The 24,302-nt window shown below is 43.1% G+C and overlaps 4 protein-coding genes across 8 annotated transcripts in view; 1 reads left to right on the top strand and 3 right to left on the bottom strand.

Annotated features, from left to right (window-relative positions):
• The window catches only part of Samuel (SAM-motif ubiquitously expressed punctatedly localized protein), a 61,202-nt gene extending 42,223 nt beyond the window's left edge, over positions 1–18,979 (top strand). For all 5 annotated transcript variants that reach the window (XM_017159520.3, XM_017159518.3, XM_017159519.3 and 2 more), the window contains exons 5-7: positions 742–1,228; positions 1,542–2,243; positions 17,640–18,979. In XM_017159520.3, coding sequence (XP_017015009.2) covers positions 742–1,228; positions 1,542–2,243; positions 17,640–18,071 — 1,621 coding nt within the window. In that variant the 3' untranslated portion in view covers positions 18,072–18,979. The remainder of the gene's footprint in view (positions 1–741; positions 1,229–1,541; positions 2,244–17,639) is intronic.
• On the bottom strand, positions 13,262–15,020 carry LOC108069328 (uncharacterized). The gene is made up of 2 exons (XM_017159369.3): positions 13,770–15,020; positions 13,262–13,715 (listed from the first exon to the last, which is right to left on the bottom strand). Exons 1-2 carry the CDS (start codon positions 14,963–14,965, stop codon positions 13,403–13,405), a joined length of 1,509 nt encoding a protein of 502 aa, XP_017014858.3. The 5' UTR covers positions 14,966–15,020; the 3' UTR covers positions 13,262–13,402.
• Acp32CD (Accessory gland protein 32CD) lies at positions 15,687–16,673 on the bottom strand. Its single transcript, XM_017159521.3, has 2 exons — positions 15,842–16,673; positions 15,687–15,774 (listed from the first exon to the last, which is right to left on the bottom strand). The coding sequence occupies exon 1, from the start codon at positions 16,651–16,653 to the stop codon at positions 15,862–15,864; it is 792 nt and encodes a 263-aa protein (XP_017015010.1). The 5' UTR covers positions 16,654–16,673; the 3' UTR covers positions 15,687–15,774; positions 15,842–15,861.
• Positions 18,980–23,167: 4,188 nt separating the features above from the next.
• Positions 23,168–24,047, bottom strand: dUTPase (Deoxyuridine triphosphatase). Its single transcript, XM_017159394.3, has 2 exons — positions 23,956–24,047; positions 23,168–23,891 (listed from the first exon to the last, which is right to left on the bottom strand). Exon 2 carries the CDS (start codon positions 23,889–23,891, stop codon positions 23,322–23,324), a length of 570 nt encoding a protein of 189 aa, XP_017014883.1. The 5' UTR covers positions 23,956–24,047; the 3' UTR covers positions 23,168–23,321.
• Between the last annotated feature and the right edge of the window lie 255 nt (positions 24,048–24,302).

The following is a 24,302-nucleotide window of genomic DNA, read 5'->3' as shown; positions in this document are numbered from 1 at the left end:
CATACAGACAGACAGACGGACAGACAGACGGACAGACGGACAGACGGACAGACGGACATGGCTAGATCGACTCGGCTAGTGACCCTGATCAAGAATATATATACTTTATGGGGTCGGAAACGCTTCCTTCTAGCTGTTACATACTTTTGCACGAATCTAGTATACCCTTTTACTCTACGAGTAACGGGTATAAATACTATTAGATATATAATATAAAATAGATTATAAATTACCTAACAAATTTCTACAATATTTTCCTTTCGTGCAGCTTTTTTTTTTTTTTTTTTTTTATATAGCATATTTTTATTTATAGCGTTGATCAACCAACTTAATGGTTATAAAACGCATAATTTAGAACATAGAAACAAATAACTGGAAAATATTAGAAAGTCTATTTAATGAAGAGTGTAATAATTTTTCGTCACAAATGTTGATATCAGAACTTTTGTATGTTGAAGGTGCGATCGTCACTAGTTTTTTACCTCGTTAAGGGGTGTTTTTATTTGATATAGCTCTACCAGTAGTCTTCGGAATCTCTCTCTTGAAGAATCTTCTAGAAAGGATGTTTACGCAAAGGGTTTCAACAAACGCGCAAATAAGATATAAGAAAGTCCTGACAACCTAATTTCCAAACTGCAAACTAATTTTGAGCGAACGAAGTCGCTCCGGGTATAGCTAGTATAATATAAAATAGATTATAAATTACCTAACAAATTTCTACAATATTTTCCTTTCGTGCAGCAACAATGCAACACGTCGCAATTCCTACTACGACAGCAGCAACAGTGGCAGCACTTCGGCGACAACAGCCACTGGAGGCGGGGGAGGAGCAGCAGGAGCCGCAACCTCTGGCAACGCAAGCACCGCCCTCAAGTCGTCTAGCAGCACCACTGGCAACAGTTTCACCACTGCCACTGCCAAGAAGCTCTCCCCATCGGCCACATCAGCTGCGAATACTGCTGCCGTCAACCTGCCCAAGGAGACCAAAGTGAGTGTGGCCGGTGGTGCAGGTGTGGGTGGTGCAACAGCCGCAGGCGGTGGCGCGACCCTCTCGCAACTGGCCCCACCGCCCGCCGCCCCCTCGCCAACGGAGCAGGCCAAGAGCCAAATGGCTGCCGTTGTGGCAGCAGCGAGTGTCTCGCCGTTTATGACCAACTTTCTGCCCTTCTCGTCCGGCATTTTTCCGCCGCTGATAGACATGAGCAGCACCCAGGCGCTTCTGACTCTGGTAAGTACTACCTATACAATATAGGGATCTCCAGATATACAGAACTCTCGATGGTGGTTTGAAGCTAGAATATACCTAGAGATATTTTATCAAAATAATTTATGTTTGAATTTAGTATTGTGTTTGCAAACGATGTAGATCTATTACAAATATTAACAATTATGTTTTAATTTTAAGCGTATTGGCAAAATATTAAACTTTTTGCTTGCTATAAAATCCATCCAGTTACCACAGCTACCCCATAGCACATTAAATCCTAGGCTTTGTTAATTACAGTAATGATTCTTCTTCGTTATTTTTTCAAACTCCTCAGGCGCGTGCTGTCAAAGATGCCGAAATACAGGAGATTCTGCGCACCAAGCAGCAGCGGTCCGGTTCGAATGCATCGTCGCCGAGTGCGAGTGCGGCGGGCACGCCACGTTCCAGTTCCACTCTGAATGCCGCACTGCATCAGGCTGCCCAATTTGTTACACCCGCTCTGATCTACTCGGCCCAGCTGCAACAGCAACAGCAGCAGCAGCAACATCAGCGGCAGCAGCAGCAGCAATCGCATCACGCTTCACGGCAGTCTAGTCCACGTTCCACCAACGATTCCTCGACGGTGGCGGCGCCCATCGGTGGCTCCTCGATTGCGTCGGCGGCGCCATTGGATTTGAGCTCCCAGCCGCCGGCCGCCAAGCGTTTTAAGGCCGAGCGTCGTGCCAGCTCCACCGCAACGACGGCAACAACAGCGACCACAGGCTCTTCCACATCCACACCATCCCCGCCACCGTTACCGTTGGAGCAGCACGACGATATCAATTCTGCCAACGCCAACGCGGGAATAGGCACGGGCTTGGAAGCGGGAGAGGGTGCGGGATCGGGATCGGGATCGGGATCGGGATCAGGAGCCGGAACAGGAGTTGGCAAGACCAGAAGACGGTGTCAGGCGCAGAGCGAGGAGGTTAACTCCTGGTCCGTGGACGATGTGTGCGGCTTTGTGGGCGGAATTGATATATGCGCCGAATATGTTCAGGTAGGCAAAGCAACCAACTAAACATGACATTCTCCCTTTTTGTACCCCATTTGTAGTTGATTAAGCAAATAGATTCGTAGGAGAAAGGTTTTCGTCTGCAACTAATTGAGTTTTATGGCCCAACTGGCAGGGGTGAATAAATCGGACCTTAGAAAGTAAACTAAAGATTGGTGTTGCAGTAATCCCCATTATTCAAGGAATTTAAGTTACCCTGTGTTTGGTTTGAAACTCCTTTTAAACTAGCAGTTAATGCATATTTAATTCAAATATTCTTGTCAATGATCCTAAGAATATAAAGAGTTTTAAATGTTCATTGAAACTAACCAAAAAATCTTCGATCTTTAAATTATGATGCAAAAATCTTGCCAAATAGTTAGTCCAATTAAATCGATCTAGATTCATATAGTTTGAAAAGTCCTAAACTACTGAGCTCTGGAGACCTTTTGGAATCAAAGAGACCCGTGGATTCTTAACCCCATCGCAGGAGTCAAAGGTCATTTACCCAATGGAAGTCCACCGATCGTTTATTTCAGCTGACTCGCTGCTGCGGCTTGGGATTTCCTGCCGAAAACCGAACGAATGTCGGACAGCGAAGATTAACTATGTTTTGGGACTTGAACTCACCATGGCCGGGCTGAACTCTGTGGCGGCCATTAATATTGTGCCACGCGAGATTCAGCCTTAGCTTAAGCTCCAGATCCCAGGTACGAGCTGCGTTGGCCAAGTTCGGGAGATGAAAATGCTCCACATAGGCAGCTTCGCTTGGAATGGTGGCTGCCAGGTGATCTTTACGACCAGTTCCGGCAAGTTGAACGACTTTTGATCGCTCGGTCAGCCTGGGCCGGCTCTTGTGGCTCTCGATCTGGCTTTTCCTCTGGCTTTTGGCTTTGGCTTTGGCTTTGACTTTGGCCATGGCTCCGCTTTTGCTGGCTGGCTTTTGCTTTGCGGTCGACGATCGGTCAACGTCAGGCATCATTACCAGACCCAGTCCAGGATCTGCACTCCACTTCACTCCACTCCACTCCGCAAGCCGCCGACCTAACAACGCGTTAATGGAGTGAAAACATGGCCTGAACTCAGTCCGATCGAAAGAAGAGAGCTAACAATTAAGCCGGCCGAGATGGCCAGGACACCGAGCTCCTCTAGGTGTTGACACATTTTGATGCATATTATCCCATTAACAGATGGGGCCTTGAAAGTCGTCTAATTAGCACGCCGAATGCGGCTTAGCGTGCATTCAAAGATGAACTAAATCTGCTTAAAAAACATATCTGGCAAAGTAATGATGATGGAACCAGTTTGGAGGCCAGGCCGACATCTCGACTCCTCCCCGACGAGGTTCGCGATAGACAAAAAGGCAATTGGCGTAATATTCAATTGAATTTATGGCCACAACGACACTGGTCCGCTGGTCGTTGGTCGTTGATCGTTGGTAGTTGGTTGCTGGATGTTGGTTCGGTTTGGTCTTGGGCTCAGTCTTGGTCTTGGTCGCCTGAACACCTTTTGTGGAGCTGGGGCTGCTGCAGTTGCATGAACTTGTTCCGCCAGGCCGGGCGATAGAAAAGACCAGCCTCGTTTCTGTTACTGTTTCTTTTTATTTTTATTTTTATTTTTTTTGTAAGCCTTTTCAGTCTTTTTTTTTTGTCGTCGTTGTCGGTCGTTGAGATATTGTGGAGGTTGTAAATATTTAGTGCAGAGGTTGACTCTCACAGGCCGTGGAAATCTATATGAAGACATTGAGAACTGGTTCAGTGACATTGTCCGACGACAACAACGTTGTCGCATCATGTTGCAGTCGTCGCACGGCAACGGACAGAGTTGCAAGTGTTATTGATATTGCCTCAGTGCCTTAGACTCCCCATCCTCCTCCTCAGCAGCCCCCTTTTCTAGGAGCACGCATGGGTGGCTCGATCCCTGCCAGGGTTTATTATCGCCAGGGCATTCGCCATAAAAATGCAGATGAAGTCATAAGTTGGACCCAACCCCAGTTTTGCGATCCTCGGCATTCTGGTTTGGCAAACGCAGCAGGATGCGATATTTTCTGCATTTTAAATGTTCAGATTTATGGCTATATTAAAGCACAATAATAATTTCTATGCGTGATCAGCGACACGAGCTACGGGAGGGAGCCAACCGCCACTCCCCCTTTCGCCCACTTTACGGGGCCCTCTCCCCAGTTTGTCATGAATTATTCGCTGATTAAGTGCACTCAGGTAGCAGGTGGGTTGGATCTCTGGAATGCGAGGCAACTCGAGAGGAGGATAGAAATTTGATCGATAGAAGATGGCCAGATCACCGGTGGAGATTGGAAGTCATGGGAATCCGTTGGTTAAGCAAAAACCATTGTGTAAAACAATTATGATGATTTTATGTATTTTCAAAGGGTATCACTAGATTAGGTGATCTTAAGAAGGAAGATATGTAGAAATTACCGATCGGTTTCAGTGCACCATAAGATTGTTAAACTTTTATTTAACATTTGTATTTGTATTTATTTATGGCATTTTCTACAAGAATTAAAGTCATCAATAAACTTCACCAACCAAAGATAACAATACTTAATTGCGGTCTTCGGACTTGAGAATACAACTTTAACCCCTTAAACTTATCAAAGTTCACAATCGAGCCATTACGGACATCTCCATCTAAATTCTAAAGAATCGCAAGATGACAAATTCGCAAATTGTAGCAAGAGCCCAGGCAAACATCTCAACCCATTTGCCTTGCCAATCTATCAGCATTCCGCCTTGAACTTATTCGGAGAGAATTAGTTTCTGTCGGTTAATGACAGACCAGGAATGTTTCCTACCCTCCCCCCTTTTGGCCCAAAACGAGTTCGGGCCCAAACCGAAGCTGTCGGAAAGAAGTCAACGCAACAGCGGCCAACGCAGTTGCGAGAGTCTTGAACCCGAAGAATCATCGCAGGCTCCGCATTTGGGTCTCCAGCTTGGTCTGTGGCTCTGATCTCTGGCACTGGCACCGGGGCTCCCCTAGTACTTATTGTATTTGACATGCCAAATGCCAAAAGTACACGTAGGCGTCATAAGATTCATGACTCGAACGAGTTGACTTTGCCTGCTTGCCCACGACGATCGCTGGGATCTCTTGGATCTTGGAACTACGGCTCCAGTTTGGTTCGGTTTGGTTCGGTTCGGTTTGTTTTTTTCGGCATCGTATCGTGTCGTTCTGTCGGAGGTACACCAACGTGTTATTGTTGCCTCGGTTCACATAAATGTCAAGCATCGGCAACATGGAGATCAACTCCGCAGCTCTACATTTTGCACCATGGCTAACGCCCCCGACAAAAAGCGAGGCGAACTATACGTCTCCAGTACCCGTACCTTTCTACCCCCCTTTTCGTATGCATTTCAAAGTCGACCCTATTATTAGGCATAAGGTTTCATCGTTCGAGTAAACATAAACAGCGACTGCAAATCCACGTAGTCATCATCATCATCATCGTCTTCGTCGCAGTCTCATAGTCAGCAAATGTCAAAAGCCCCGGCTAGGCTCGCACTTGTCACTTGAGCTTGGGCCTGGAGGTCTCCATTGCCATCTACAAACATTCGATTAGATCCAAAGCCAAACCCCATATGTATATGTATATATACCTATTCCTAAGCCCCCCTCTACTCGGCTCCCTTTCTCATTATTTGTTTATCTTAATTCGTATTAAAGTTAGATTTTTTATCGCACAGTCAACTCGTTACTTTGCCTTAGGCCGGGGCTCCAAGTCCGGATCTTGACTTTGGAGTTGGGTCTCCAGCTCGCAATCCGCAGTACCCAGTCCCCAGTTGGAGTGCAGCCTTCTCATCCATAACTGTCACATGGCTGACTTAAGTTTTATTTATTTTTATATTGGCCTTTTGGCCAGGCTCTCTTGTGGCTAACTCCGACCCCGGCTACCCGCCATATCCCGCCGGCCATTTCTTTCACAATTTCGCCCCTTCCATCGCCTCAACTTTTCAAAGGGAAATGCACCCCGCTCTCTGTTTGGTTTTGAAAATTGATTTGGAAAGTTGCATTAAAATGCAATTTGTTGGTTTCTCATTGAGTGTGTGAGTGCGGCGACTAAGAGTGTTATGTAGCCGGTGAGTTGGGGTTTTTCTTCTTGCAACAGGAAGTATGACTAGGCGTTATGTGCCAAAAAACAAAAATCGAAATTAATTTTCGGTTAAGCCGAATGACAGAGATGTGAAAGAAAACAACGTTTAAAACTCCGAGCTGTGATGTAACTGCAGGGGATTTGATTAAGTTTTAAATTATTGGATTCCGTGAATATTTCTTTAAAATGTGTTAAACTACTTTAAAAACATGTGTTAAACCAAAAATGAACAATTTTATAAATACTTTCATTGCTTTTAACTAGAGCAACCCTCGAACTTCTCTGCTACCAAAAGTAGCCTGCAGTTCGTTTCGACTAAAAATGCAACCTCATATTAACGGTGCTTTGTGGTAACAACCAACAACTTTCATAGCCCAAAGAATCAATGCTAAAAAATGTAGGAAAAGGAAAACAAATCACCGACTTGCCTAATGATTATAAACGTAACAATCTAGTTTGCGGCGTTGGCGGTCAACGCATTATCAGCGACGGCAGCGGCAACAGCAACTGCAACAATAACGGCAGCAACTACCGCACACGAGCAACAACATCGGCAACATTTGAGTGTGCAACAAGAGGAACCGAAGGCACGTGCTAAACATGCAACTCCTACTCTTACCACGGCCAAGGCCCCGCAGACAGAAAGACAGACAGCAGCTTTAGTCTCGGCCTCAGACACGACCATTCACTCAAGAGACAGCGGCAACCACCTCCTCCTCCGGCAGCTCCTCCTCCATCTCTACTTGGCCACGAGACCAATATGCTACCATTAATCCATGAATTACTTAAAACCACATTCCGTGCAGCGGCGGGTGGAAGCGTTGCGGGGCCACATTTAAATTGCCCGCTTACCGCCATATTTCAATATATTGGTCCCAGCTTTTCCTTTTTTTTGTTGCTGCCCCTTCTTGTGGCTTCCACTTTTCGGCCGCCTACGAAAAGTACGAACAAAAAAGTATTGGCCAAAAGACAAGCAATTTCTTGCCTCGCGTTTGCCGTTTTTCCTTCTTTTTTGATAATGTTGCACGATAATGATGTCGTCTGTTTGATGATGTTGCTGCTGGGCCTCGGAGCGGCAAAGCCGACCTGCTGTGGCAGTTAGAAGAAAACAGAGCTGAACCGAGCCGAGCCGAAGCGAACAGGATCCACCAAACAATCACCTATATTGAAGGAAAGGTTCTGTTCTTTAGAGGGTTTGGGGGCAGAATTCACAGCACGAAAGCAATTGATCGCAATCGAGGGGAGACCTGCAAGGCTCACCATCTTTCCCATTCTAACATTATGCAGCACGGTAGGGTACTAAGTAAAATATTTCTTAAAATTTTGTTATTCAACATCGGGATTTATTGGCAGAACCTTAAATAGGTATTTCGCACTTGAATTTTATTATTTTTTCTTCACCAAAAAATTAACTACAGCTACCCATTGATGAACACAAAAATTACCTTTTAATAAATATTTATTAATATCTATGTTTTATTTGGGTAATTTTAATAAATTTAAATTTTAATAAATATTTTATAAATGTTCAAAAATCAATGGATAACATTGGTAAATCTTCTTATTTAATTAAATACATTTAATATAAATGAAAATTTATTAAATTTTCACAATATCTCTAGGCCGACAGATAAATCATTAAAATTAGAAAAATATGAAAAACCCGAATGGAAATATTGAACTCCTCCCTCTTTGAAGCGTTCTTGTTCCACTGTGTCTGCCGGACTGGAGCAGAGGTTAGATGAAATGTGCACCAGGCGGAGGTTATAAGGTGGCCACGGCAACAGAGCTGCCATTTAACTGACAGTCAGCAGGCAGCAACTTGGGCAGCAGCAAAGTCAGGCAGCAGCCCCCATTGAGACCCCAGAGACCTCGGAACCAAAGTCAAGACTCGGACTCGCAGTTGAAGTCAGCGCATGACTGGAAGCCCCCAGACCAAAAGGAAAAAAAATTCCAAAGAGCGAAAGAAGAAGAGAAGTCGGCCCGAAAGTCAAATGCCAAGCAGCAGATCATGCCGGGTCTGGGGTCTGGGGGTCTAGGGTCTGGGGTCCCGGGTCTTCAAAACCTCGGACCCAGGCAGGCAGGTCGTTGCAGCCAACGTCGCTCGTGGTGTGTTATCAAAGCTGATGATGATTATACCCACTTGCACGCCTTTTTGTGCCCCTACAGGAAGCCAAAGCCAAAGCAAAGCGGAGGCCCAAAGACGACCCGGCTTTTGGTCTTGAGAGAAGCTGGGCCGAGCTGAACTGAACTGAGCCTTGCCTGCAATTGGCTACTCGTCGCCATCGTCGTCGTCGTCTTCGTCTTGTTGCATGCATTATTATTATGCGCATGCGCGCAGTTGGCCATATAATCTAAAATTGTATCTTTGGCGTGTAACCCGGGGCACTTTTTCTTCTTCTTGAGCTTCGGCTCCTGCTCCTACTGCTGCCGAGGAAAGCAAAGCAACAAAATAAACTGATTATGTGCCTACCGCTCTCTGCAGCGAAATTAACAGCAGCCCCAGCTCCCCAGCCGGTGCAGGTCCCCCAATCCCAATCCCAATCCACTACCAGATTCCCCCATTCTCCCCTTTGGAGTGGATTGGATTGACTGGCCTTCTTTTCTGTGTTTCCCTGGCGGCTTGGTTCGGTGAGCGGGTCACATAAAATTTGCTAATATTTTGACCTTAAGATGTAATATCTGTGCTGGCCCCATTGTGCACAGTGGCCAAAAACTAACAGGAAAGGTGGATTAATAAATGTTGTAAGCCAGTAAACAGCTAATGGAAAATGTTCTAAAATTAAAAAATTTTTATAGAAGGTTTTTTCTTTAAATTTATAAAAATGTAACCTTTGGTCTTCATAGTAAACTAAAGTTTAGGGATTATCTTTACGGAAGTTCTTATTCCCAATGGATTAGTACTAACGATTGTTGTTAGGCAAAATAAATACTTTGGTGTTTGGAATCTAACTTATTTATTTCTGAAAAATGTTGTTTAGCTTACATAATTTTTTTTATTTATTAAAATAAGGTTTTTATTGCATTAAATTCACTGTTACAAAATACCATATTTTTTATATCCCCACTCCAGTCCTTTTCTTATCCATGCGTTTATCAGCAATTTGCACAACTCGCCCACTGTCCCAGTCGCGTCGTCTGGTTCCGCCAGCGGCAGTAGCTGTGAAATAAAAATAAAACTTATTTATTACATCTGTCTAAGTCGGAGCCAAAGCCCGGGTTCATTACTCGGCCCAGGGCGAGTGTTCAATAATTTAATAAATTATTTAAATAATAGGAGGGCAATTTTGATTCGCTGTTGTTGAAACACTACGATGATTGATATAGAATACAGTTTTCTTAGAGCGCGGATGGATAGTTAGTGGGCAAATCAATCGGCGGATGGCCTAGAATGGCAATTTCCAACACTTTCGGTGGAAAGTGCAGCGAGAGTTTAGAACCTGCCCTTCGTCGATCTCCGATAAGCAAGTATCCGCCAAGACAGATAGCTAGTCGAGGCTGTTCTGCTCTACATGCCAATCAAATGCTACCTCAGATTGCAGATCCCGATGCCAGAACACAGATTCCAGAACACAATCTAGAGGCCGGGCCACCTAGTAGTCGTCGCTCCAAGAGGCAGAGTAAAAGAGAGCCTCGAATGCGTAACAAGATCAAACCACAGCCACCGCACTCGGGAGCTTGGAGCTTGGAACTCGGAGCTGGGACAGCCAAACAGTTGGACGGCAGAGGATGTTTGGCATTAAGCGTAATTGTTGGGTTGCTGGGCTGAATAAAAAGAGGGAAATATCATTAAATACTCGGTACCAAAATCAAAGCCAAAGACACAAGTGAAGTGAAGCCGCGATGGTGAAGCCAACAAGTCAACTTTTCGATACCCCGTATTGAGCTGGCTAGATTTTGGGTATATCCGAAATCGGAATTCTGTTGAAGATTTAAACATAAAAAATTGGTTTAAGCCTCTGTAAGGTCTGTATAGAACAACCAATCATTAAGTTTTATAGAAAATCATTAAATTTAAAAAAGTCAACCCTAGTGATTTTATTTCATTTTAAATTATGGTTTTACCTATCATGCAATCATTTGTCCCAATGTGTCCCAATATATTAATACTGAAATGATATAAAAAAAATACTTGAAAGCCAGTAATGTAAAATGGTCTTAACCCAAGTTATTTTAAATTATTTTAGTACATCTAAAATAAAAAAAGTTACAAAAAATATTCCCAATGGATATCTTTCAGTCCAGCACACCTTTTTGCAGTGTCACTTTTTTGTTTTAGGTGGGCAGCCACCGATACGAGCGAACCGAGCCAAAGGTTGCTGATGGGCAACTGGAACTGGGTACTTGCCACTGCTGGCAATCAGGTCGCAGTCTCTGGCTCACTCTTGGCCAGCTCTTTCGGTTCGCCTGTGCTTTTGGCCGGCCGGGACGTGGCCAGACATGAAGAATTACAATGAGTAGGTAGTTGGGCGCAATTGACGGTGGCTCAGCCTCAGATTCTGCCCCAGCCTTAGCTCCAAAGTTAAAGCCAAAGCCAAAGCCAAAGAAACAACAGCTTCAACCTCTGCAAGTTGGCAGCAGGTCGGCCCACGTTCTGCGATCAGCGCTCTACTCAACTGGCGGCTGGGCGAGCTCCCGGGCATAGGTAGCACAAAAAGCTGTTCAATTTAGAATTCAAATTGTTGTCTTCGCTTCTTGTCTTCCCCCCGTTCCCCAATCCCCAATCCCCATCCCTCGGCGATCTCTTTCCGGCTGGCTTTAGGGTTAAGCAGGTCAAAATCCGTACAACTAAATTGAGCACCAGAAATACAATTGGGCTGGAACAGCAGAAAGAGAGAGAGGCCCCTTTCAACCCGGGAGAATTCATTTTTCGTTGCACAGAGTCGGCTCCTCAAATTAAAATGTATTTTGGCGGCCAGAGTTCGGGGGGATCGTCCACTCTGGGTGACCAGAAGCAGCCAGAAGCACTTTTGTAGCTGCTTATTAGTGTGATGTGTCTTTTGGGCAAAAACGATTCGGGGTTGGATTCGAGTTTTCGGGGGCCTGGACTGGACTTACTTTCGGTCGAGCTGAAGCAGAAGGCCGCGGATGAGGACCTGGCACGTTTCACATTTGACGCGCCATACGCTGACCCTGCTATTAATTTATTTTGCAAAAAATTCCACAGTTGGAGATTATCCCCAGATGCTCGTCCATTCAATTTGGATCCATTTATATGCATATTAGGGATGTGTGCGTGACTGGAATATCGTTTTGAGAAATGGACTTTAATTATTTAATAATACTCAAATAGAACTTTAGAGTCCGCAAATTCCCCATTTTTATCATACCGATAGTCCCTCCCCAAATAATCGTCTCTATCGTATATCCCTTTCTTATCTGTATATTTTACCAAAACAAGAATCGATTTTATGTGGCTATTTTATGATTGAAACCCACTTGAATTCTATGTAAATATTGCGCAACAAAATAACTTTATTGGGCTTAAACTTTATAGCTCTATTAAAGAATGAAAAGGCTGAGGCAAACCTAAAGTCGTATAAAACAAGAAAATATTTACGAGTTCTTTGGCTTAACCCAAAGTCCCAGGTTCGGAATCAGAATCGGAACCGAAATCCAAACGAAGCAAACTTTTGACGAATCATTCGGCTACATATGCAAATTGATCTTGGACATTCATTGATATTTAACCATCTGTCCATGGTCAAGTCAGGTCACCTCCGCTTCTCTCTGGCCCAAACAAAAATCCCAGTCAGGCAAAAAACTTCAAACTTGAACTATAAAGTTTAATTAGATTGAAGACCAAGACTTTGATTTCGATTTGGGTTTGGGTTTGGGTTCGGGCGGAGCTCTAAGATGCGTATCTCACGTGTCTGCGTTTGGGAACACATTGATTTCATGGTGAATATTCGCGAATTCCTTGAATTATGTATATATTCAATCAAAAAGCGTGTCTCCTTTGAGTATGTCGAAGAGATATGAGCTGCGAAAGCTATCAAATCCCCAAAATACCCAAACGATAACCTTCTTGCATTTCTTTAATATTAACGTCGGATGTTCTGTTGAAAATAGCAAACTAAATTAGGTCTCCTAACGCTAACAAAGTCTTTTGTTTGATGCAGCCAAATGATTTGCATATTCCATATTTTCCACACATTTTCCTCCTGGCCTGTGCCTGTGTCTTAAATTGCCTTCAACTGAACGAAGGCCCGAGACCTGGAGTCCAATTACATTGCGTGTATGGATCTCCAGATGGCCTCGGCCCTGGACTTTTCCTTTATTTTTTGCACTTTTTGTATTTCTTGCACTTTTTGCCTTTGGAATAGGAGTTCAAAGTCAAGAGCCGAGAGCCTCAGAGACCCACAATTCAAATCTGTTTTTGGCCCGTATTGTTATGGCCGAGCTGTGCTCTTTTTCTTGCTTTCTGGCCATTTCCTGGGCTCTAGTTAATGCCAACTTGTTGTTGCTATTGTTGGCTCTGTCAATTATTGGCACAGAATTTAGAATGCACTTGGCTGACCATAACCATAACCACAGAGCCACCCAAATCAAAACCCCTGCCCCTAACGTTCTCCCCTGTATTTCTTTTTTTTCGTTCTACGTTGTCTGAGTAAAATTATGACAGAGCCTAAGAGCTGTGGCCATAGGAGTAAAAGCCACCAATTTCCGGTTAGAGCGTGGTCTTTGCTTAGTTTTTAGCTCGTTTAGATTTTCTCTTTACCTTTTGACCATCGCATTGTGGGAAAGGGATACAGATAGTAATTTAGACTTAATCTAATCGAAACATTCGAGAACAATAAAAACGTTAATTGTCCCCAAAGTGTCGTCAGAATATTGTGTAATATTCTACGATTACTTTGAAGAAAGCTCATAGGGGGAAACATTAATTTTTTAGTAAAACACAAATAAAACACAACTTCAATTCGTATTTATTAGCTTAATCTAATGAGTGATTTAGTATTTAAACGTTACCAAACTTAAATACTTATCTTTCTTGAGTAATGGAGAATTCCCAGCCTTAGTTTGTGAACCTAAATCTAGACCCCGTTTAATGCTACCCAATGCCCCTGTTATGCCTTGCCTCCTCCATTCTCAACCGATCGATTGTCTCGAAGATCCTTGCACGACGCACCAGTTCCTTGTTGACAGCCACCTTGTTGCGATCCCATTCGGACTTTTGGCTTTTCTTAGTCGGCGAGTTTATGGCAGTTTCATTCAATATCTTCGTATTTAGGTTGGTTTTCCAGGGCCGTCGCGTGGATATGGGCTTGTTGTACAGAGCTGTGTGGTTTGCCGGAAATAAACTGGGCTTGATAAAAATGGCCACATAGCCAGGCATGGAAATGTCCCGATCCTTGGGGAAGACACTGAAAACAATGAATGAACAGTGGTCTAATCAGCAGGAATACCCTTACTCTTACCAGAAAAATCCCTGGTACATTTCCTGTACCACATGATGACCCCACCAGCTGCCGAGGACCTGTAGAGGACACGATCGATTCCGGCCCGCATACGAGCTCATCACCTTGCCCACGGACACGAACAGCAGTTCCGTGGTGTTGGCCTCCACCAACTCGGCTTTGCGCAACATGAACAGATCATTGAAGGCCGAGATGACCACATCGTCGTACAGATTGTAGACCAACTTGTTGTCCCTGTCCTGCCCGATTATCAGCATGGCTGTTCGCATCGAGTTCATGATGTGGGCCAGGCCCAGAAAGTTGATGTTAATGTCCTTGTAGTCGGGCGTTACGTAGCCGAAGAACCAGTGTCGCAGGTGTATGCGCACTGGGAGCTCTATCCGCGTCATCAGCAGCCAGGGACCCCCCCAGCTGTTCTTGAAGTCGCACAATATCTTGGTGGGCAGGCCGCGGTCTCGTTCGAGAGTAATGCCAAACACCTCGTGCAGATCCATGTCCTCTCTGCACGTGGCCTGTGGGTAATCGAAGAATTCGCTGGGATGCGGTGTAACGGTCTCGACCCAAGTCCTGGGAGGAGTCCTTGTTGGCTTCTCCTGTTGATCTATGGTCGCCGATGATCCGAGTTCTGGCGGATCCGTGTAGAGTGTCTGGGGATCCTCGGTGACTTCAGGGGAAACGGTTCCCGGAAGCTGAACAGTTTCTATAACAGTAACTCTTGTTGACTGCGTGGTGATTTCGGTGGGCCACTCAGGAGTTTCATTGGTCGTAGTCTTTGTTTTCCTCTTTGAAGTCGTAGGCCTTATCCTTGCAGTCGTGGACCAATTCAACGTCTCATCCGAATCGCTTGAGTCCTGATCTTCAACAGCGGGTCTTGAGTTACTATGAGTCTTCCGCGAATGGTCTTCTGAACTCAGTTCAAGAGTTTCCATTTCCTTGTATTTTTTACGGGATGGCCTCTGTTGGGATTCCCTTGAGTGCTCTAACGAACTGACTTCTAGGGTTTCACCGCCGCGTGAATGCTCTTCCGAGCTGACCTCTAGGGTACCTCCGTCCATTTGCGGATTTGATGTGCCGTTGAATCCCAGTTGAGGCGCACTTATCCTAGAGGGCCCATAGTTGTTGAATACGAAGCTCATGTAGTACGTCTGGCCCATTACAATCCATGGAAGAGTTGTCCACAGGCAGGAGATCAGCATAGCTACGCCCTCCAGCTTCACCGAAACCAGAGTGAAGGTCCGAATATGGTAGCTGGGTTCCCTATATACCCTCGCCATATTGACTTGTGACCAATGGAATTAAATATTTTAAATTGAAATCAATTTTAATAAGGTTCGATATGCTTATCGAGCTAATTGATGCCACAGTTCACTTTTAAAACTTGAAATTGAACAAGGTTCAGTCCGAAAATGCTCCACCAGTTTAATGATAGTAAAATTTAAAGCATGCTCTCCCAAATTGAACAACTAAGACGGCTCTTAATTACTTTAAGAAATGTTCACGCTATTGGGAGAAATTTAAATTAAATTCAAGACACAGTAAATATAAATTTATAATAATTATTATAAAATAGTATTCTGAAAGCTAAAAATAAAGACAAACATCTAATATACGAAATAAATGTATACATTAAATTACATTTTACTACATAATTTAATTTGAACAGATCATTTCTGTAGTTTGGTAAAGCCTCCCTCAATTATAAACTTCTGACAACAATTAAAAAAAAAAGTTTGAAAAAGAGTCTTTAGTAAAATATGTAAAAATTAATAATTTAATTTTTTAAATTTACACTTTTAGTTAAGATTTATTATCTTTTGAATTAATTAATTTTTTTTGGTCCTTAAATCCTGCAACTTTTTAAAATATTTTCGGACCTTTACCGCTCTTAGACCTTTCACCCATTAAGTTAAAAAAACATTCTTAGTATTTTAAAGTTTATTGTCATTTTAATGATAAAATCAATTGAAGTGGCTGCGTCTTCCCAAAGTCCCTCGAGCGAATCGTACTGCAGGAGAAAAGACACAAAAATAGTTAGTCTGGATCGCTTTGGCCCACGGTCAGGCGGCCCTTACTCTCAGATGTCCCGGTGGTGTTACATTTCCTCGTAGTCATCCTGCTTGCCGTCCAGAGCTCCAGTTTCCGGCGCATCGGACACACTGCCGGCGGCGACAACAGCCGCATCCTTGCCCTCGTGGGCTCCCTCCTGGCTGCTCTCGCGAGCCGCGCTGTCCCGCTGGTTGGAGCCCGCATTGCTGCCGGAATGTCCGTGGCTCTCGCTGCTCTCGTAGATGGATCGCACGTACCGCCCGCCGAAACTGTCGTCGATGCTGATCTCGTAGCTACTGTGATGGCTGTGATCGTTGCGCTTGCCCCCGCCCTCCCTGCGCTCGTTCGCCTCCAACTTGGTGCGCCGATCCTTGGCGTCCTTGCTGTCGCTATCGTCATTGTCGTCATCCTGCCCAGCGTCGTCGTCGTCGTCATGGGCCGCGCTTGAGCCCTTGGAACTGCCCTTCGAATGGCTTCCAGAGGAATCCGCGCTGGACTTGGCTCCATCCGTACCGGAATGATCGCCGGAGTGACTAGCTTCCGCAGTGTGCGCTTCACTCGAGTGATGTGTGTCGCCTACTGGAGCGTCCGTCGAACCGCTGGCATCCGCGTCGGTTGGATGGCCGGCGCTTTCTTCGTGGGATCCGTGGCCACCGGGTCCGCCAGCAGCAGCACCACCACCATCGGGGCCGGCTCCGCCGCCTTCGGCGTCCGGATTGTTATTGTTGAAGGCAAAGTTCATGTAGTACTTCTGGCCCAGAGCGCCGTGCTCCGGCAGATGGCCGAGGGCCAGCAGGACCAGGTAGCCAGTGAGTAGCCGCATCCGCATCCGCCACATCGCTGCAACGCTGAGCTGCCCGGGCTGGCCGACCCTCCCTTATATATAGAGATGACCGCCGCCGCCCGGAATCGAATCGATTTGACTCCGTCCATGGCTCTTCTCGCCCATAAAAAGGGGCAGCCCGATAAAGGCGTGTCCAAAGCGGGGCCAAGGCAAAAAAACCAAAAGAAAACAAGAAGGGGCATTTGCTGGGGAGCAGAAAACAGTGGCAGTTGTTAGTTGTCCAAGTTGCAGCGGTGCAGCAGCAGCAACATCAGCAGCTGCCGCGGAAACAGGTTGGCCCCCGTTGAAGAGAGCTACGTGGAATTCAATCAGGGCCAATCTATAATAGAAATCTCATGTGGCGCGAGCTTCGTTTTGCCCAAAGGGGAGTTTGCAGCAGCAGCAGCAGGGGGCGTGGCACTGGAGATCAGCGCAAAGGATGAGAAAGAGGCGGAGGGAAATGGGGTGCCCACTCTCTGCCCACTTTCAATCGATCGTGCGTTGCAAATATGAAAATGCTACTGCAGCGAACGGCAGCCAAGTCAGGCAGCTTGGGCTAAAATCGTTTTTCATTAACAATTTTAAAAGCCGCGCATTAATCACAAGTACACAGACACACACACACAGCGAAATGCAGAATTCAGAATAAAGAAAAATACAGGTTGCCCTGCGCCTACGAATTCTCGACGAAGGAACGGTGGACCAAGAAAACTGCTCATAAATGTATTTAAATAGACAGTCATACTAATCACAAGAAAAGGAACATTAGAAAAAATTTTACCATTTGTGAGGTTAAGATCTTTTTTAAAGTCTTTCAGAATCTGTAAACAATTCTCTTTCTCAATATATGTACAAATAATTTAATACTTACAAACAATATTTGTATACCATTTCTTTTGCATATTACAAAGCACTGTGCAAGTGGTCATGGTGGCCATAAATCTAATGACTCTTCCGAAGACACCCCACTAATTCTCTCTTCGGCTCTCTTCTCGTTACAGTCGTTTCGTGATCAGTCCATCGATGGCACTGGCCTGCCGCTCTTAACTGAAGATCACTTGGTTAACTCGCTGGGCATGAAGCTGGGGCCGGCTCTCAAGCTGCGCTCCATATTGGCGAAGAAATTGGGCGGGCCGTGTCCGTGTGTTGCATGCGTTGCGCAGGCGCAACAAATGCTGGCACTGCAAACGGGTGGGGCAGCACCAGGAGCAGCTGCAACACCAGCAGCAGCTTCGACAGCAGCAGCAGGCGCAGCCACTAGTTGCAGCATCAAGTCGGAGATCTTTAATGGCGGCAGCAACGGCAGCAGCAGCAGCAGCAGCAACAGCAATCAGGGCAGCGATGTTGCCGCTACGCCAGCAACAGCCGGCTGCCCCAGCAGCAACATGTTGCTGCCAGTGTTGCCGTGCAGCGGACTGCACGACGCCAGCTAGTTATCAGCGGTCCCCATAAATATTTATGCTAAATGAATTGCATTTCAACTGCAAAATTGCTGTACCAAATGAGCTTTCAAAAAAACAAAAGAAATCAAACACACAAGCAAATCGGATTGGAGACAATACCTAGTGTATAAATTATACAATAAATATGTAATGACTAGCTAAAGTTGTAAACTTTAAGTGACAACAACAATAATCGCAAAGTCTTCCATTTGCACATACACAAATCATATTTGTATAACATTAATCAATTTATTAGTCAATTTAATGAGAGAGTTTCCGTTTACGTACTTAAGTGCAAAGCGCAGTTTGCATTGATTTTATTTATTTCTATGACTTTTTCGTTTTTAACTGCTAGTCAGTAAATATATATTTAATAGAATTCCGCGAAATGTGAAGCAAACTTAAAAATTCAATTTTATTGTTTTGCAAATCGATGTAAAAGGCTATTTATTTTTATATATCCTACGATACGGCAGAATTGTTGAGCCCCGCAATGCTTTGTTCAAATTTTATTTACTTATGTTTACTTTTTTCGCGGCCATTGCACAAAGGAATTCAAAATTCAACTTTTAGAACTATGCATCCTTTTAAGAGCTCCAAGACTTGAAACACACACACACACCATACACAAAAGAAAACAACAAGAAACAAGCAGATAGAAAACGTATTTTTTAGCTCCATTGTACATATTGTTTATTTAATTAGTTGTAAGTCATTTAGAGAGACACAAAAACATTTTCTAACACCTAGGCCGTATGCAATGAACTTAAAAAACAGAAGCATATTTCTACAAAATAGGAATGAACATAAACATGATTTATAATATACACTTAATGAACTATAGCTATTTTCCACAAGCTGAAGCAAATAAATTATACCAGTTATCATACAAACAAAAACTAGTCTCGTTCAATCGGCAGCTGGTTGCAAGTTGCACATTGCAAATCTCTGGGCGTCGGGCTCCGATTTCTGGGGCGTTATGGGCACGCGGATGACCTCCGGACCGCTCGATGCGTTGCGGGTCAAGCGGAACCGTTGCGCCAAAAGGCAACCAAGGATGGCTGCAAAACAATTAAAAGCACGCAGCGCACCTCCAGCGTCTAATTACAAATTGGAGTCATTGAATTTATTAAAATCGGCCGCGTAAATTGTGCAGCAATGCACTTGAGACACGCGAGCTGATATTGTGGGCCATCGGCGCTTCTTGGCTCTCATTACTCGGTCATAACTCACTGCGCCTGTCCGGTTCAAGTATCCCTAGCCTTTAAAAAGCCCATAAACCCCACTCGGTCGACCACTCTGCTTTTCCTCAGAACCATAATTGCTTCACTTCTGAGGAGTAACTCCTTTAATTCAGATCGGAGGGGTTGCTTGGTATACCAGGTGCAAGTATGTGATTCCGCACTATTGTTTATATTTAATTAAAATTAATTGTTAGCATAATTAACGTCCAGTTTTTGACTATTTTTCGGTAGGGAATGTCGGATTTTTCAAATATTTTTTATAAAAATGATTTTCAGTTAAATTGGTTTAATAAGACAAAAAGTATCCCAGGACCGTAACAAAAAAAAACAGGCATACATACTTTTCGATCTCAATTTAAAAATGGCCTCAAATCTGTTTAAATTGCATAACTCTGCAATGGAGCATCGTAGCAAAGAGACGTATTTCGGAAAAATACGGTATACAAAAATTTAAAGATTGGTACATTTTCTTTTCCCAGTTGTTCAGGCTTAAATCTTGAAAATTTAACTTTTTCTACTTTAACCTAAATTGTTTCTAAGCCAACCAACTTCTGAAAAGCCTTAGCATCAACGAGAGACAGCGCTATAGTGTTGTACTTCGACTATCAGATACCCGTTACTCAGCTAAAGGAAGTGCTACACAGAAAAAAAAATTGATATGAAATTGCACTCAAGATAACATTATTTCATATCAAATTTGGGCCGATATTAATTAATGCAAGATTGATATTTCGAACATATCAAGTTGATATTTTCGAGAATATCAAGTTGATATTTTTAAATATCAATTCAATCTTAAGAAAGATTAGTGTTTAAAATAACATTTGAACTTTTTGGTCATCAAAATGATATTTTTTATATCAATTTTTGTCATCAAAATGATATTTATACCCGTTACTCGTAGAGTAAAAGGGTATATTGTATTCGTGCAAAAGTATGTAACAGGGAGAAGGAAGCGTTTCCGACCCCATAAAGTATATATATTCTTGATCAGGATCACTAGCCGAGTCGATCTAGCCATGTCCGTCTGTCCGTCTGTCCGTCTGTCTGTCCGTCTGTCCGTCTGTCCGTCTGTCCGTCTGTCCGTCTGTCTGTCTGTATGAACGCTGAGATCTCAGAAACTATAAAAGCTAGAAGATTGGCATTTTGCATGCAGATTTTAGGAGTTCCTACGCAGCGCAAGTTTGTTTCAAAATGGTGCCACGCCCCCTCTAACGCCCACAATCGCTTATTTACGATTTTAAAAATTTTAATATTTTGGAAAAGTAAAAATGCAGTTTTATTGTGTTTATCAATACCTATCGAAATGTAGAAGAAATTTTTCAAATCGGACCATTCGTTAAAAAGTTATGCGTGATCAACGTTTTCTATCTCTATCTCCATCTCCCTCGCACTCCCTTTACCTGAGTAACGGGTATCTGATAGTCGGGGCACCCGACTATAACGTTCTCTCTTGTTTTATATCAATTTTGTTCATCAAAATTATATTATTTCGTGTATATTAGTACCCCCCAGTAAAACAGAAATTTTTATTTTATATTAAAACAATTTAATTCTAATCATTTCACATTTTTTTGAGTCGGTGTACATATGTATAGGTGGGCCAGCAAAATCTTCAATATTTTATTATTTTAGTTTTGCCTGTGACACACACAACGTAAAACTGCGGCCGGCACACACACACACGCACATTCAGAACCGAAATGTCTTTAAATTGTGTGCTAACTCGACGGCAAAGTTAAAATCACCACAACTTTGTAATGTTTCGACTTAGCACTCAATAAAAAAATAAATTGATTTCATTTGACAATAAAAACACCTTGTTCTCGAATATTTTTGGTCTCAAAGTTGGGCCAGCTGTTTTTGCAGTGCTGCACAATCTCAGTGTTGTAAACTGTGGAACACTATTTCTCCCTTTCGAACTAAATTCGAAACGACATTTGATATTTTTTCATATCAAAGTCATACGATTTCATATAAATTGTAAATATACTTGTTTTAAATACCGAATTCAGTATTTTTTTTCAAAAATTAATATGAAATAAGATCAAAATAATATTTTTTCATGTTAGAATGATATGACGAAACTTGATCCTTAAAAAAGATCAAATTAACCAACAAATATCAATTTGATATTTTGTCATATTTTTTTCTGTGTAGGGAGATGGGGATATGCAGTCGTCAAAGCTAGTGGCTCCATCTAGAGGCCATTTCATTTTTTGGTCATACATTTTTAATGGATTGTCCGTATTTAGTATAATAATAAGATGTGGGCGCCAGCCTTTTTATACCCTTGCAGAGTGTATTATGATTTCAGTCAGAAGTCTGCAACGCAGTGAAGGAGACGTTTCCGACCCCATAAAGTATATATATTCTTGATCAGCATCACTAGACGAGTCGATCTAGCCATGTCCGTCTGTCCGTCCGTCTGTCCGTCGGTCCGTCCGTCCGTCTGTTTCTACGCAAACTAATCTCTCAGTTTTTGAGCTATCGGAATTAAACTTTCCCAAAAGTCTTCTTTCTATTGCAGGTAGTATATATGTCGGAAACGACCCGATCGGACAACTATAACTTATAGCTCCCATAGGAAGGATCGGAAAAAAAACGTTTTCTGAATTTCGAATTAAATATTTAAAAAATCGGATAACTTTATCATCATATCGAAAAATTAAATGGAAATTATTAGGAAAAAAATTATATCTTTGTTGATTTTTATTACATTCTCTTCTACTCTGGGATATGACCATTTTAAAATATATATATATTTCCAAATTTTGATTTTAATTTTAAAAAGATCGAACTACTATATCATATGGCTGACATAGAAACGATCGAAAAATTATTGTGAAATAATAGGAAATTAAACATTTTTGCGATTTGTAAATTAATAGAATGATCTGCAAGGGTATATAACCTTCGGCTTGCCGAAGCTAACTCCCTTTCTTGTTTTAAAAGTCCTTTAAAGCGACTGTGGGCATAGCTTTTGTAGACGGACAGACGGACATGGCTAGATCGACTGGGCTAGTGATCCTAATCAAGAATATATATACTTTATAGGGTCGGAAACGCTTCCTTCTCCCTGTTACATACTCTACAAGTAACGGGTATAATTACTCTACGAGTAACGGGTATAATAACTAATAATGTAAAAATGGTCTTAAAAAGGGAAATGTAACAAACTTGTAGAAGCGAAGTAGACGATAGAGCTGCAAAAACATCGATGGTAGGCCCCATCGATAGTTTTGATAGTTTGCAGAATTAACCTCGATACTATCGCGATAGTATCGCTCATACATAAACATTGAGAATCCTTTAAAAAATTAAAAATTTTAATTGTTGAAAATTCAAAACGCAATTAGATTAATTTAAAGTAAGATCTTTTTAATACGTATCCATACATATGGATCAGTAATCAGTGATCAATTTTGTCTGCTGAACGCTTGTGATAAATTTCAATGACGTAAAAGTAAAAAACAGTGCGCGCGCAATCTGAAAAAAAATGTTGTTTCATAAAAATTAAAAATGGCTGAACAATTATAAAGAATTCCACCGAATTTATGGTTTTTTAAACTATCGTGATAGTCTGAAAAATATCGATGTCGGTCACCGGAGGCCAACCATCGATACTATCGATGGTTCCATCGATTATTTTGCAGCTCTAGTAGACGACGTGTAGAATATACATAATACACGCTCATCCAGAAGTTCAGTGGTCCTCCAAATACCGATTTTTTGTGGAGCCTCCAGCTATGGGGGTCTTGAAATATCGAAACAATCGAGGTAAATCGACTCACCAGGCAACCAAACTAATAACCTTGTGGGAAAACAAAACCCTTTGGGATTATGTCGATCTTCAATGGCGGCCTTTATTTAACAAATAAATATTTAGAATACAGACTCTATAGAGTAAGATGGAACTTTTGGATTATGAACATGAGGGGCCCAGGAAATATTGGCCCATAAGTACGAAGTGCTTAATATTACGATAGTATCTCCTCTACGTGGCAATGGGGGCGGGAGCAGCCTCCTCAGGTTCGGCTGCCTTCTGTCCATTGCCATTCTGCGCCTTGGCCACTGGCGGCAGATCCTTGACGCCGGTGGAACCAAATCCGTTCTCTCCGCGTTCGGTGTCCTCCAGTTTGTCAACCAACTCCAGCTCCGGATAGAAGATGCGCTCGCAAATGAACTGGGCGATGCGGTCGCCGCGCTTCACCTCGAACTCCACGTCCGAGTGATTAAACAGGACAACGCCCAGGTTGCCGCGGTAATCCTCGTCCACCACGCCAGCACCCACATCGATGAAGTTCTTCACCGCCAGTCCGGACCGCGGGGCCACGCGTCCGTAGGAGCCCTCGGGAACCTGCACCTGGAGATCGGTCTTCACGATGGCCTTTCCACGGGCCGGAATCACCAGGTCATAGGCGCTCCGCAGGTCAACTCCCGCAGCCTTGGCCGATCCCCTTACCGGCTCCAGAGCATTTTCGGTCAGCTTGGCGAAACGAAGGATGCACTTGTCGATCTTCATTTTCTTGGCAGCTGGAATGTCGATGAAATCGGTTGATGGCATCTGGAGCAGGGCAAATTGAACTTTAATAGGACTGGGTCAAACTTCTAAGCTTCTTTCACCTTACTTGCAAAATTGTCGTCTGAAAATGGCGCGAATCCAAGCGTCTAAAAAATAGGCGGTCTTCAGTGTGGCAGAAGTTGAAAGTTGACCAAAATACTACAAAAAATGTTTTTTTTAGTTTAGTTTTCATGTAGGTATTTAAATTTTAAAACCCACTTCAGATTGAAAAAATATATATTTATATTTCTTAGAAATAATAAAGATAATAAAAGTTCACTTATAAATCTATATTGCAAACATCAAAACATATCCAATTAATTAATGAAATGGAAAATTTATCAGCAAATTTCCGCAATAGAGAACTTATGAGCATCTGTGATTTTTTTCTTATTTTTTGGCGCTAATTAGTTA

The sequence above is a fragment of the Drosophila takahashii genome, chromosome 2L (assembly GCF_030179915.1).
Source record: "Drosophila takahashii strain IR98-3 E-12201 chromosome 2L, DtakHiC1v2, whole genome shotgun sequence".
Classification (NCBI taxonomy): Eukaryota; Metazoa; Arthropoda; class Insecta; order Diptera; family Drosophilidae; genus Drosophila; species Drosophila takahashii.
The sequence above is the reverse complement of the archived record's forward strand: the minus strand, read 5'-3'. Positions and strand labels throughout refer to the sequence as shown.